The sequence below is a fragment of the Kwoniella dendrophila genome, chromosome 9 (genome assembly GCF_036810415.1).
Source record: "Kwoniella dendrophila CBS 6074 chromosome 9, complete sequence".
In the NCBI taxonomy this organism is placed as follows: Eukaryota; Fungi; Basidiomycota; class Tremellomycetes; order Tremellales; family Cryptococcaceae; genus Kwoniella; species Kwoniella dendrophila.
Genome location: NC_089484.1, coordinates 279,039 through 294,547, shown reverse-complemented (window position 1 = coordinate 294,547; position 15,509 = coordinate 279,039). Strand labels below are relative to the sequence as shown.

Below are 15,509 nucleotides of genomic sequence, written 5' to 3'. Positions count from 1 at the left end.
ATTTTAACCAATTTTTATGATATTTCTGATGATGCATGTAGTTGATGACACATACATGATTCTGTCTAATTTAGGACTTCATATTGTGCCCTGCGTTGCTCTGCTCTGATCAATGTGATCAAGCCGCCTATGCAACCATATTGTCGACAATTAAATATTGCTTCACCAAATCTTGAACGATAGATCATCTATGACGTTTCCGAAGAATGAACAATTTGAGCTCCATAGGCTGATAATTCTTCTAATTCATAAAATCTAGTGACACTTTGTTGCAAGGGATATTTGTGTACTTGGATGTACTGTATCAACATCCGAGGAGATCTTGAGGACAGATTTTTACAATACCCAATCGAAGATTGTCGTACATCCAGCAGCGACAGCTAAGACAATTACACCAATTATACTCAATATGATTGAAAACAATTCTTTCGAGTCTGGAGGTTGAAATGGACCTTCGTACTGTTGTTGTAAATCATTTGATTGATAATCCATTTCGATATCTTCTTCTGCTGAATGTATTGAAATTCCAGATCGTGTTGTTGTTCTTGATAATGATAATGATTGTTGTCTGATGTGAGGTGGGAAGGATACCTTTCTTGATGCTAGAGGTCTTTCCAATCCACCGTTTTCTCGATTGCTATTGAACTCATTAACATTTTCATCTTGTTGTTGTTGTTGTTGTTGTGGATTAATACCATATTTCCTCATATGTTGATTTATGCTATCAACTACGTTATTTGGTGTATCATACTGTCTTACATGATCATTTTCTTGGGATGTTGGTAATGATAAATCTTCTTCTGAATTACTACCTATAATAGGAGATAAAGTTGGACCTGGACCAACAGAAACAATTTTCCTTAATTGATTATTGTTATTGTTGGTTGCATAGGGATGTATACCATAAATATTCGCATGTTTATTGATTTCATCTTCTAAATCTGTTTTACTAGGTTGATCATATACTGTTTGAGAAGGAGGAAAGAATAATCCAGATGATAAGACTGAAGGTGATCTTGCTATTGATAATGATAATGAAGATGATCTAGGTCTATGTTGACGTATAGGATTCGAACTTTGATTCGATGTCGTAGCAGAAGAGGTATTGATATGGGGAAGTGAATTTGACATTTTGCTTTAATTTTCAAACTCTCCTCTGATGCCAATCAAAATAGAGCAAATGTGCTAGTAACGTTCCAGTTTTTTGACCATGGTTTGCTCAACGAGGTTTACAGGAATGCTTATAGGTTGAATATGCAGTAGTAACGATAATGCGTTGATGAAAGATGAACAGAAATAGAGTAGTCAGCAAAATGGCCACGCGATATCATTCTACCCTTTTGTCGTCACCGCCATCCGCGACAACAATCACCATAATAATGCGCGTAAGCTTAGCTTAGATTAGCTCGGTTCATGATATTTTGACTCTACTTATATCATTCACATATAGCATACTGTTATCATAAGCTTTGCTCTTGCAATCAGGTGATACATATCCAGGATGGACGATCCATGGGCAGGGCCATCATGGTCCACACCATCAAAACCATCTTCATCAATAACGATGACAATGCCTTCACCTGGAAGATCTACACCTCCACCTAGATTTGACGATTCTGATCCGTGGGGTACAACACATCCACCTCAATCTACCACAGAGCAAGGAATTCCACATACACCGGAGCCGCAGGAAGCTGGAAAAGATGTAGCCGAAACATCAGGGTGGGGAGGTGAAGAACATGCAGGTTGGGGACAAGATAAGGTGGATGAGAGTGAAACACCCAATCTCCACCTGGAAGATGGTGTTGAAGTGCCCGAGACAGTCCAAGCAAAAGAGGATCTCTCGTATTGGAATGATGTCAAATCGTCTTCAGAAGAAATTTCATCAGAACGAAATTTACCTCAAGATACTGAACCAACTTCCCCACCACAACATATTTCACCTATTGCCCCTCTAGTTTCCCCTCCGGTCAAATCATCGCCTATTTTCGCTGAACCAATACCTACCTTCGCCGGGGAGAACTTCCCTTCATCCTCGGTAATCCAAAGTCCAATACCGAACTCACCTTCATTCGGAGATGATTTTGGTGGATTTTCAGCTGGACCATCTTTTAGTACTTCGGCCGGAGGTGATCCATGGGGCAATAACGCTGTTGCCGGACCAAGTGGTAATACAGCCAAGATAGAATCAAGTGGCTGGGGAGATGAGAACGTATCATGGAATGGTGGGAAGAACAGTAATAACGATGATTCTTGGGGAGGTGATATGTCTTTTGGTGAAGAAGGTGGAACTTCTTTCAAGTCAGATCCATTACCTAAATTTGAACAACTTGAAATAACTGATAATAATGATCAAGAGGAAGAGGAAGATGGGGAAGGATGGGGAAGAAGTAGGGATTCTGTACCGATAATTCAAGATAAATCAAAAGAAGAAGATGATTGGGAAGAGGCACAACGTAGAATACAAATAAAGCAGGAAAGAGCTGTAAGTTCGGTTTCATCGTTATGCGTCAAGACGATAGCTATGCCGGAGACTGATGATACTTGTACTGCTTCTCGTAGCCTCAAGAGAAGATAGACGAGTTGACGAAAGCTTGGACTGATTTACTTGGAAGTGTGATCACGATGGATCTGGAGAAATTGACGGGAGCAGAAGAATTGCAATATGAAGAAAAAGTAAAAAAGCTAGAGGAAGACACGTTAGTACTGAGTCGATTATCATTCCTGTTGTTCGTAACATCGACCGAAGTAGCTAACTCTGTACCATGCTTGAGTAGGATCGATAAATTGCGTTCACTTTCCACTATACCGTCAAACATCAACACCTATCCACCCGTAATAACATCACTCATTACCCATGAAAGGTTCGCATACGCATTACAAAGACCTAATCCTGCTCCTTCCACATCTTTACTTAATACTACAACCTCAAGACGCCCTGCTCGAGCAGATCCACTAATACTTAACAGCTCATCTTCGGAAACATCATGGACAAGTCGTTCTATGTTAGGTGAACCTGATGCGCCTTTACAAGAAGGTGCGAGCCAAGTATTAGAAGAGCAAAACAGAAGTCGATGGTCATTCTGGGGTAGAAGACCAGTACCAGAAAGACAATTGACTACTTCAGGCGGAGGAGTTTTGGAGAGGAAATCCTTTTCAACTTCATCACCAGATCCTAATAATGAACGAAACTCGACGGATGCCAAATCTTCACCTAAACCTTCTTCTCGAACACCTTCCATATCTATTGGCAATTCTAGACCGTCTTCCCCAGCTCCTCCCGCTATAACAGAAAGCACACACCCCACACCTGCAAATTCCACATCTCAGCCTTCAACACAGCCTCAACCTCCTGCACAAGCTCAACCTGTACAAGCGGCTCCTTCAGCCGTATCAAGATTTTTCGGTAGATTATCACGTAACAAGTCAAGCACTTCAACATTAAGTCAAGAAGCTGATGATGAGAATGGTAAAGATCTTGAACTCTCAGCAGACGACTTCTCATTTCTATCAGAGGTTCCTTCAATGTCTCAACAAGCTCCAGAAAACGGTGTGGGGGATTTACTCGCTTTAGAACCTGGGAGGAATGAACAAATTGCTTCTTTGGAGAGTCTGCTAAACTCAAAAGCTGCTCCTTTACCTAAACCCCTGGCACCACCTCCAAAAAGCTCTTCAATACCTTCAGGATCTCAAAATAGATCAAGTAGCGGTAGATTTGTGGCTAGGATGAAATCTCCTCCGCCAACTGATATGGATTTATTAGGAGATCTCAATTTCGATGGTTCAGCTCACAATCAGAATCCGTCTTCTACCGTTCAATCGCCTGTTCAGACTATCTCTTCGCCTACTAATGCATGGGATGATTTCCTTTCCCTCGAGTCCGGTCCAAGCAAAACAATCAGATCATCCGTCCCTACAGGTACTAAAGCCTCTTCAACACCCATGATAGCTCCTCCACTTGTGCCTTCCAGGTCAAGTACACCGACAGTATCCCTATCGCCACCTCCGCCAGCCAGCCAAAATGGCATTCCTCCTATATCGATGATAGCACCAAAGGCGACTCCAGCTACACCGGCGAACAAAGTCACTTCATCGGATGATTTTGGTGATTTTGATGATTTCGGTACTCCACAACATGCTTCAACATCAACATTCGACGATTTTGGCGATTTCTCCGCATTCGACTCTACTTTCCCCGCTGCTGTCCCGGAGACGATATCGACATCAAATAATAAACCCCTACCAATAGCATTTGGTATTTCGATTCCAGGTCACACTCAAACACCTGGTAAATCAGTAGCACCAACAACGATTTTTACGCCAAATCATCAACCTAAAAACTCTCTATCGACACCCATAAATCAGGTGAAACCTGGATCTTTAGATCATACACCTACTATCAACTTACTTTCTGGTGCATCAGCATCAAAAGGTAAAAGATGGCCTGCACCTCCAAGTCCCGTCGCCCCTGTCCTACCTCCACCGCCAAAATCAAATACCATCAATAGTAGTGGTAATGGTAATAATGGTGGAGGCGGATTCCCATTTTTGAGTCCACCTCCACCAGGTCGACCTAATTCAAGATCCAGCAATTTGTTAGATGAGTCAAACACCGAAAATAACATGGAGACCCTATCTTCACCATTACAGACTAAAAGTGCAGCAGTATCAGTAGGAATGGGAATTGCAGGCTTAGGTAATAATCAAAGCAGTGGATCGATATTTGGCGGATCACTTCAACCATCGCGATCATCCACTCCAATTCAAACGATCAGTCAAAAACCTACTACACATATTAGTTCACCTCAGCAAACCAACCAAATACAAGGCAAAGGTGGACTATCAGCTTCAGATCTTTCATTCTTTGATAGTCTGTAGAACTCCACAACGCGTCGTATGTACGTATCATGCATATATTTTTCATCTGAAAGGAAAACAGGTAGAAATTTCTATCCTGTCCATCCTGAAGTAGAGCCATTGTTCATAACCGCATTGACCATCCATTGAGATTGTTGGTATCGTCGTCTTCGCCGTCATCACATTCACCCAAATCGAAATTCTGATAACTGTCGCTATCAATCTCCTCTTTCTCCCATGCTGTTAAGACATACCATGCACCTTGATCTGAATCCAATTTGGTGTTTTCTGCATCAAATATAAATGGCTTGGGTTGCCTGATCAAAGACAGACCAACAAATTGATGAGTAGACTCGTTCAGTCTGGTCTTCGGTCTATACAACAATTTACCATCAACTTGTGATATATGCGTAATCTCAGTTGACGACTCTTCGTGAAGCTGTGACGATAAGTAACCACAGATATTCGATTTCCAACTTGACTCCTGGATGATATTGGGATCATCTTTGGCTTGTTCAAGAGCTTTCTGTACGTCAAGTGGGATAGGCAGTTCTTCATAACTTGCAGTGGCATTCCAACTATCTAACCAATATTCTCTATTTCTTTCAAGCAATTTAGGAACTTTTGATGAACCAGTGAAGCATCTTGCATATCTGAAAGAATCATTCATATCGTCCCTATTGATATCGAATGAAAGTTCAACTAGAATGGGACATCCTTCTGTACTTAATGAAGTGACCTGCAAGCCATCTCTGATTGTAAGTGGTTTATCGATAAGACCAATCTGAAGATCCGTTATCAAGTAGTTATGATCCTTTTGATGAGTGTTGAAATCCATGTCTCGTGGATTGATTGTACTAGATTCTGTGAAAGGTATTTGACTATCAACATTTCGTCGACTGTACATCTGCCCATCGGTTTTATTCTTCGATATTGGTGATGACGAACTCGCTACTGTACTCATTTTGGCGATTATAGTGGATGAAGGAAAAAACAGGGTGTATTGAAACTGTTACAATAGAGATCCGCAGAGGGGAATCCACTCTTTTTATGAGCACTTTGTCAACACCAGCCATACGACCTACGAAAAATCTTGGATAACAGGCAACATCAGTTTGTACCTCAGTCGGCAGCCCTTTCTTATTGGAAGTCTAGATTGAGAAAGGAGGAAACCCAAGATTATGCATTCGGCATGATCGCCTGAATGTCGACATATATACTACGAGTAGAAAAAATAATGCCAGCTCACCCCGAGGTCATATAATCACAATGAAATGAAGTTCCTTTGCCTGAATCTCCGACATAAGCTCACTGCTTTAAGACATCCTTTCTATCTATGATCTCACACAGACGAAAAAAAGCAACAGCAATCTCACCATAGCCCGCACTTTTTGAAGACATATTACCTCCTTTCATGTCTGTTCCTTCTACATTGTTATCGTCAGCGATTTATCTTCACGAAATAGACGTGTCCGGGCGGAGCTTTGTTCCACTACAAGATCCTCCTGACTGGACGATGGTACTAGATAGTAAGGTGAGTGAATAACTTGAGGTTATGTTGGAAAGAGACCATTACTACCAGTCAAAATCTTCTCAGAAGGCTTTTCTTGGCGAAGTTGCGTACATTTCAAACTGAAGGTCCAATCCCCGGATAGCCGAATTCGCTTCAAGTGGTGTGATAGATTTTCAACCTCCGCTGGAAGATGGATCTACAATGGCTTACCATATGCATGTCGATACCTAAATATATTGCCTAATATTGTGTGCTTTGGCTAAGGTCTTACGCCTTTGAATCGAGACTTCGCCATTTCGTTCAGTGGGTAAAGTGAACAACAATGGAGCTCCTTTCCAATGCAGCGAACGATCTATATTGATCGAATTTACAGCATGGCAAATTATAACACCACCACGATCCACAAAGTATTACGAAGTCCAAACTGAACGATACTAATCCGCAATTTGATAACTTTCTCATATACACATACAGAAAGCGAAAGTACGGTATTATCTTTAAATAGGCTTCTCTCACCGGTGTTTAGCACAAGTACGTATGCTTATCATCCTGTACCTTTTCTTCCCGTAATGCCGTACATACATTCGAATGTATCACATCATATACCTAAGGAAGGCGTGAACACAGTGCGGCTTCAGGAAGATCATGCATGTCATGTGATAGGGATATAATAGGTACTCCGAGCGATTAAGCTTGCGGATTACGGATTAGATTATTTGATAAGAATTTTCTTTTTCAAGAATACCGTTGCGAAATGACGATAAAAAAACTCCTCGTACGTCAAAGGCGGGACGGATTATGAGATTCTCATGACTTCGTTTCCTTCAGGACACACACATACCTTGGTCACCAGTGTAGGAAAGAACGAATAGAAACAGAATAGCATGGCAGCATAGATGGGATGGAAGACGATGATCTCTTGAGGTTATTTCTTCGGAGTATTGTCTGCCGGTAGTCTCCATTTGTGTTAATCACCGTAAATTTCCTACAGAATTGTCGAAACTGGAAATTGTCTTCTCGTTAGTGCCATGGTAATTTAGACATATAGAGCGAAAATAGCTCCATTATGACATATATGACCACGCTAGAATATAAGTGACTAACGTATATCGAAGAAGTTAGGTCATGTGCTACAACATCCCTCAAAAGAAAGCATGGAAACAAACCGGCCGGTAGTACCTAGACTGTAAAATACGCCTGAGTACCGATTGATCTACATGTTACCATATTTTTTGGTATTAGGTAGTTGTGAATGTCGAGAAACCTTGCCTTCACACTACCCGATGAGAGCTGAACTTTGTAACTATCCCGTTTTCTGACTATCTCTCCGACATCGTCGTTAATCTTTTGACAAATGACTAGACTAAGTCTGTATATTGCTCGTTTAATTGAACAAGGAAGTCATCAATTTGCTCATTATTGCTCATTTAGATGGAAAACAGCACTAATGTGCAAAGAGCACGAATATTTTGGATCTGTTTTAACTATTGTTCTCATTCAACTGGTTCCATGTCTTGGCAATGTTCGCAATACAATGTATGGTGTCACTACAATGAGTATAACTACTGAATTGCGTTGCCTACAGATCGCAAGATCTAGAAACTACATACCAAGGACTCAAATAGGTTTAAGAAAATAGGTTTAAGAGGATATTCACAAGCAGGAAGATTTATGCAACTAACAACTAAGTCCAAGATCCACTAGATTCCAGCATTGACATACTACCTACCTGCTTGCATTGTTGAGCCGGAAGCATTCAAACCTTCTATGGAATAGTGTGTCGTAATGTGGGGAAGAGGGGCCTAGAAGCGGTACCCGATCGGCTCCAGAAACACTTTATTCTCCAAAATGCGGATTACTCTATTTCTGGTAAAGGTAATCTAATTTAAATCTATATAATCTATTAGCTTGTCATGAGCATATAATGTGCAATTCAAGAGAGAAAAAGGAAAGTAAAATCAAAAATACAAAATCAAGAGTCGCTTGACCTTTGTACCTTACTCATTTTTTACCTTCCGTAACATAGCGGAGCATACTAGTCCGATCACTTATTGTGTTATTTGCATTTATATGTTCATTTAAGCTCCTCTTGAAACGTGGTTATCAAGATTATGCACTACGCCGACATCCAAGCCAAGATAGAGCTAGTAAAAGCTATAATAGTTTAATTATGCTAAAAAAGTTACACATGTGTACGAATTTGATCGTACGATTGTCAGAGTGGCTCCAAGTTGCTCCATCTGTAGGCTACTGGGATGAAATTGTTGGAGAAATTGCATATACGGCAGTCATCTTTAATGCTTGGACTAAATGCCAGAATACAGTCCAGTCGCTCAAAAGACCTTCGGTCGGTCACTTCATTTTGTGAATATATTATCTAATCTGATCCGAAATTCATAGTTCAAATTTTATGGAATGAGAAAAAGAGGGATGTACGTTTGATCAAAGTGTTGTAATTCTCGGTTGAACTTTTTTTCTTCCCCACGGTCATTGAACTTTGTTTTTCTTTTATTGGATTGAGCTTGCCGAGTTTCAATACTTGCTCGCCATATACTGCGATTCAATATTTGAGAAGAACGTATTATCTGACAATGACAAATACATTTTCAATGAAATAATCGGTTGAGCTTTCGGTTCGGTACCTAACAGATTGAGTGATAATTTTTCATTTCTCATGAAAAATTCACTTTACCCATATATTGTAATTGAAATTGCGAAATTACTTGAAGAAGACGTGCGAATTGTCATTCTCCATGATCCAAAGAGGTAGATCTTCTGAGGAATTAAATTTGTCTTGGTAAGGACCAGCCATCAAGTCCTCATTGGAAATGAACGTTTCTTGTTGAAATTTACAGGTCTCCATGACCTCGAAAAAGGTATAAATACCCCTCCAAAAATCGTCTCTCCAACTTCTTTTTTCTTCATCAAACACAACAACACAACTCAAGAACCTATCCAAACCTCTAAACTAAACCAACCAAATCAAACCCAAACCCAAACCCAATATGAAATTTTCATCAATCTTCACTGCTGCTCTCCTTACCTTTTCATTAGGTGCTGTAGCTTCACCAATCGATTTCCATAATGATCTCGTCGCCCGAACTGGAGGTGGTGCACCAACAGTTCCTGCAGGTTATAAATTGATCTCAGTCGGTAATGTCTACGTTTGTAAGCATCTTCTCCTTCATCTTCAATAATCAAAAACCAACTGATAACTGATGACACACCACTACCATTTACTTAGTAACCGATGCCAACGGTAACTTCGCTGGTGCTTTCGCAAAAGGTACCGGTAACGGTAGCCCTCAAACTCAAACCAACAACAACTCTAACAAACAAGTTGCTGGTAAGACTTTCGGTCAAACCAACGGCGATGTCTCTCAATGTGAGTGCTGGACAATTTGGTTCTCAAAAGGTGGATTGTATTCACTGACAATCGTCTACGTAGCCAACTCCGGTCAAAATATCGGTTCAGGTGGTGTTGGTAACACCGACCTTGGTGGTAAGACCCCATGGTAAATATCTAACTTGGAAGATGTGTTAAAAGATTTGATTGAATTATTCTCAGATGTTTTCTTGGGTGATTGCCGATAAATTTCTACCCGATATGTTTCATTGAAAATAGCGTCAACAATTATTTCTTCTTATGCGTCTATCTCAATTTTCTCTTTTTCTCCCTTTCTTCCCATTGGTGTCTTTTATGATTTATATTGCTGTAGTATTCTACTCTTGACGAATTCCTTGTACAAGATTCTTTGTAAACTCTGAAGAAGTAAAAAAAAATCCTTGTTGTGCTATTATCCTTTTGTACGATATATGAGGCGGAGGTTGAGGAATGTATTCTTGTCACTCTTTTATTTATTCAGCTGCACGCAGATACTTACCACCAAATTTTGCACATAAGATCGCATTCATGATATCACAAAATATCACCAAAAGCTACCTTATCTTGCTAATTAACAATCAATTTTAGGAGATAAGATCATTCAAACATTCAATAAAATAGTGCATTTTTACCCGAATAATTGATACAACTTGCTGTAATACCGATGTTTGGATGGCGACGAGTTAGTGGATTCCGCTAGCGCGACTCGATTTACAGTGCAGCAGCGTCTCCCCAGACTTCCATATGATTGTGTCACAGGCATGCATTTTTCATCATCAAAGAAACATCGAATGTAAACTCTTAATTCAATAGAAACCTATTTGATTTCTTGATTTTGTGATTTCAGGGCTTGCTTGGAGCCTTTCTGCTATTGTTAGGCTCAATGTGCTCCTTGACCATTTTCTACTTCTTCTTCCTGGTGTCCATCAATTTGTTCCGCTTTACCTTTGCCCTTTCTATCAATCTTGGGCTGATGACCATTCACATCTTCTTTGCTTTCCTGATGATAGTGTTCTTTTTCTTCCTTGTGGTTATGTTCGTTCCCAATGATGCCATTAATTGTATATTCTCCTGCTAGGGATCCATACATATCTTCCAATTCTCGATTTTCGGCCTGATGATTGTGATCGAATTGAACTGAATTTTGAATTCCATGCTCTTTTATTCCATCCAAATGTAAAGCAATCAGATTATGGGTTTTCTTTTGTGCTTCTTCTTCATCTTGTGCACCTCCTTCATTTTCAAGGTGATCGTTTTGAGGTTCTTCTTTATCACCACCAATATTAAAACTTTTAAATTCCTTTTGAACTTGTTCATAATGATTCATTTCTTCCTTACTTACGGAAGGAATTAATTTATTTAAAGCTAATTCGAAATCTTCTTTTGTAACTTTAACTTGGATTTCTGAAGGTTTAGCTAATTTACTCAAGTAATATTGCGTTGTTAATTCACCTTTCCATGGTTTCCTCGTTTTTTTACCATTTCCATTTTCATTTTGAGGTTTATCGTATTGGTTACTGAGTTGAATAATTTTCTCATCTATAGATTCAGCAGTTCTTGTCATTGAATTTAACATTGCGTCTGAACATAAAGCGTATAAATCTGCACCTGTGAAATTGAATTCACATTTTTCAGCTATATCTCTTAAATCTAAATTCTCAGCTAAAGTGAATTTCCTTGTTAAGGCTTTTAAGATGTCGTATTGTGCTTGATGTGTTGTAGGTACACTCAAATATAACATTTTATCAAATCTACCCGGTCTTAATAATGCTTGATCTAACAAATCTGGTCTATTCGTTGCACCTAAAACAAATACTTGAGAAGATTCTCCACTACTACCACCAGACATACCATCTAATTCAGCTAATAATTGTGAAACAATTCTATCCATTACACCACCTGAGTCACCTTGATTACCTCTTTTAGGTGCCACCGAATCTAATTCATCCATAAATATTACACATGGACTAGCATCTCTAGCACGTTGGAATAATCGTCTAACGTTCGCTTCAGATTCACCAATGTACATGTTGAGTAATTCAGGTCCTTTGACAGAAAGGAAATTCAATGAACATGATGTTGCTACAGCTTTGGCTAAAAGTGTTTTTCCTGTACCCGGCGGTCCGTATAGTAAAATACCTATAGAGCAAGCGATAAATCAGTATTTATGCAAAGATAAAACGACCGATGAATTCACCAGACCTCTTCTTCAGACCATCACCGAATAAGTCTCCTCTTTCCAACGGTAATTGAACAGTATCTAAAATATCTTGTTTGACATTTGCTAAACCACCAACATCATCCCAAGTTACATTTGGTATTTTTGGTGCACCTATACTATCAGAATAAGAGTTTCTAGCTTCATTGATAGCTTCATTTAGATCTTTAGCTGATATACTCAATCCTGCTAATTGTGCTGATTTAATTGAATTCACGCTGGAATTTGACGATGTATTTATACGATTCAGGGACAAATCATACGCTCTTTTGATCAAAGATTGTATATCTCCAGCATGTAATGCAGCTGTTTGCCTTGCTATGTTCTTCAAATCAACGTCAGGTGAAATTGTATGGCATGATAAAGCATTATTGATTATTACCAATCGTTCAGATTCGTTAGGTGCCTAATATTATTAGGATGAATCAGCTTAAACCCATTTTAGCATTCGCGAGGATGAGGAGTAGGCAACTTACTCTTATTTCTACATCTTGTTTAAAGCACCCCAAGAGTTCATTGGGGATTGAATCAGCGTCAATTGTCGTCCCAATGACAGCTACCGGCCAATCAGTTGAAGATTTAGCTGATTCAATCACCTCTTCTAAGACTTTAACAATTGCTGGGGGTCGACCAAGAACGCTACTCTCAGTTTTCTTCGCTAACGCTTCTACATGATTCAAGACTAATAGGGAAGGCGAACATAACTTCGCTTTCTCCAATCTCGCTAACAGACTACCTGAAGTGACTGCTGGCGTATCTCCAATTATATCGTAACATTCCACCTAAAACCACTTGAATCAGGATCGAAACCAGAATACTCGTTGGAATGATGAGATCGATTACTCACATTGATAATATTGTAACCCAATTCCTGGGATACACTCGAAATGAGACTTCTCTTACCGGAACCTCGAGCACCTTTGACTAAAATCGATAGTTGGATAAGAGCAGACAACGAGGGATTCATGAAAGGTGTTTTCAGCAAATCACGTAATTTTGTTACAGCAGCTGTACCAAATGGCGTAGGAGAGGGATCTGTATTCAGACATAATGGTCACAATCAGTTGGTGTTCACTAATCAAGGAGCAGATCCTAGCTTCCAAACGCGACTAGATCTTACCTATATTATACCATACCAAATCACCTTGTCTATTATCAATCTTATCTTTCTCCATACCAGTCAAAACCATTTTAGTTTCATTGTTCACATCGACCCAACAGCCCAATTCACCTGCTCTAGCTTTTGACGATATGGAAGATTTGAAATCCTCTTCTAATGGAACTAAATGATCATATGATAAAGAGGTTATAGTAAAGTAAACTACCGCCGTATTAGGTGATTTTGAAGAACCCCAATTGAAACTTGTTTGTAGTCCATCTTCATCCTCATCTCCGTCAGAATCATCTTGAGCGTCTGTATTTTCTTCACTTGATAATGGTTTTGATAGATATACTGGGATCGGTATCATATCACCTCGCTTCACTAATTTGTTCATGAACTCGGTTTCTTTACCTTTACCCTTATTCTTATCGTCGCGTTTGTCGGAAAAGAAAGATTTGAGACCCTTTAACCAAGACCTCTCATACCTTTTATCAACTCCTTCTGAGGTTGCTATTCTAGCTAAAGTTATAGTTTTCGCAATTGGTAAAGTAGGTTTTCTAGCTCCGAATGATGTAGGTTGTACGATTATGCTTTTTGTTATTGAAGAGGGTGATATGAGCGAGCGATAAAGTGAGGGTGGTAAAAGAATTGGGTTTGATGGTCTACGAGATATGGGATGAACAGGTCACGCTTAGCAATTGCGAAGGCATCTCCACGATAATTAACAATCTCCTCTGAGAGACTCACAATTCATCATCATATTCATTGAGCCTTTCCCAAGCCAAAGCCTTCACCAATCTACCTGATTGATTGGAACTACTTGTACTTGACTCCCCTTCATCTGAGGATTTTAGGTACACCTATACAAGTAGTTAACGGTATATCAGCATTTACCCACACAATAACATTTTGTGTGTGTTTAGAGTCGCATTGACTTACCCAATCACCTTCGAAAATACCAGCTCTACCTAATCCACCTACACCTAACCAACAAATATCATCTTGGTTTTTATCTGTATCAGAATTTCCTTTAGCTATTATAGGATTAAACCTAACACCTCTTTCAGGCTCTTCATTTATATTTACTAAATCGTCTAGTGGTGTAGGTGGTGATAATGGTCTGATTGTATCCCCTGGTCTAGGTGTTAAACTGCCTGATGTACTTGAAGATATGGAGTTAACCAGTTCATCATTTTCATTCTCTTTCCCTACATTTCCATCAAGATCAAGTGAATCTAAATTTGAAGTAGAAGATAGAGATAAAGATAAATCTGATGTTAAGAACGTATCAGGATCAAAATTTGATAAACTCAGATGTGTTTTACTATAACTTGATTCTATTTCAAATTCATCACCATTTTCGTATTCATCCTCATTAGGAAAAGAATTCGAAGAAGGCATGTATGGTTCGGTTGAAAGGATGATTTTCGTTGAAGGTGTCAATATACCTTGAGACACTGGTTCCAGTAACAGCACACGTAATCTGTGTTTTGATATAGGTAATAAATCATTCTGTCTGATTATAGGTTGATAATAGCTGCTATGCGAATCTGAGTGAACATGTCCATTCGGTGATGATGATTCCGAGTAATCAGTTTGACCTGGTTGAGAGGAATACAAGAGAGATAGATCGATATCGTTCTCTGTACTAAGAGAATCATTTCGATCATCCAATACAGGCTGAATGATAGCTAGTGAAAGTTCGAAAGGTTCATGTATGTGTAGTATTGTCGATAAAGGTGTGATTGAAAATGAAGGTAAAAGTGCAGGATGAACGTATAAAGTGTTTTCCTCTGTATCATTAGTCTGTATTAAAATGGACAATTAGTATACAGAGTGATCGCGAACACGACAGGTAGTCAGACTCACATTATGCAATCTTTCTACCCATATAACCAAACTCTTTTCTTTGCCTTTACCCAATCTCCTATCTTCTGGCCATTCTACAGCAACAGCAATCTTTTCTCTGCCAGAACTTTCTCCCGTATTTGCTAAAGACGACAGTCTATTCCACAGTGATGTCGAAGCTTTTGCTATCGGTTCTATCGAGCTTTTTGTAGATGTTGAGGAGAGAAGAGGGTTGATGATAGCTCGTGTAGGTCGAGATGGTCGATAAGACGTCGGCATGTTGTTGCTTTTGCTTTTCCGCTATTTTTGTATTGAGTATCAATACAAGTATATTCATTCAGCAGATATATCTATGTCACTAGCTGTCTCTTGATTTTTGAGGGGACCGAGCATGTATGGCCCTGTTTGCCAATTGTGCACTTGTATCCTTGTCAGATTCTTGACTTTGTCAACGTTTGAAATGACTCGGATTCGTAGCATTTGCCTTGCATACTCTTGCATGAAGCTGTAAGCTGCATTTCAGGTTATTCGGTTATCTCGGAAATTCACTATCAACTCTACGGTAATCACCGGACGGAATCAATTT

The 15,509-nt window shown here is 39.4% G+C and overlaps 5 protein-coding genes across 5 annotated transcripts; 2 read left to right on the top strand and 3 right to left on the bottom strand.

Moving 5' to 3' along the window:
* Positions 1–336: 336 nt before the first annotated feature.
* L201_006535 (uncharacterized protein) lies at positions 337–1,131 on the bottom strand (the record flags this gene model as incomplete). The annotated part of the gene is made up of 1 exon (XM_066222254.1): positions 337–1,131. The coding sequence occupies one exon, from the start codon at positions 1,129–1,131 to the stop codon at positions 337–339; it is 795 nt and encodes a 264-aa protein (XP_066078351.1).
* Positions 1,132–1,501: 370 nt separating this feature from the next.
* Positions 1,502–4,878, top strand: L201_006534 (uncharacterized protein; the record flags this gene model as incomplete). Its single annotated transcript, XM_066222253.1, has 3 exons — positions 1,502–2,485; positions 2,563–2,699; positions 2,778–4,878. The coding sequence occupies 3 exons, from the start codon at positions 1,502–1,504 to the stop codon at positions 4,876–4,878; spliced, it is 3,222 nt and encodes a 1,073-aa protein (XP_066078350.1).
* A 103-nt stretch (positions 4,879–4,981) lies between these two features.
* Positions 4,982–5,821, bottom strand: L201_006533 (uncharacterized protein; the record flags this gene model as incomplete). Its single annotated transcript, XM_066222252.1, has 1 exon — positions 4,982–5,821. One exon carries the CDS (start codon positions 5,819–5,821, stop codon positions 4,982–4,984), a length of 840 nt encoding a protein of 279 aa, XP_066078349.1.
* A 3,554-nt stretch (positions 5,822–9,375) lies between these two features.
* On the top strand, positions 9,376–9,889 carry L201_006532 (uncharacterized protein; the record flags this gene model as incomplete). Its single annotated transcript, XM_066222251.1, has 3 exons — positions 9,376–9,538; positions 9,615–9,755; positions 9,819–9,889. 3 exons carry the CDS (start codon positions 9,376–9,378, stop codon positions 9,887–9,889), a joined length of 375 nt encoding a protein of 124 aa, XP_066078348.1.
* A 746-nt stretch (positions 9,890–10,635) lies between these two features.
* L201_006531 (uncharacterized protein) lies at positions 10,636–15,202 on the bottom strand (the record flags this gene model as incomplete). Its single annotated transcript, XM_066222250.1, has 8 exons — positions 10,636–11,894; positions 11,953–12,379; positions 12,450–12,755; positions 12,821–13,008; positions 13,094–13,737; positions 13,823–13,935; positions 14,015–14,881; positions 14,945–15,202. 8 exons carry the CDS (start codon positions 15,200–15,202, stop codon positions 10,636–10,638), a joined length of 4,062 nt encoding a protein of 1,353 aa, XP_066078347.1.
* Between the last annotated feature and the right edge of the window lie 307 nt (positions 15,203–15,509).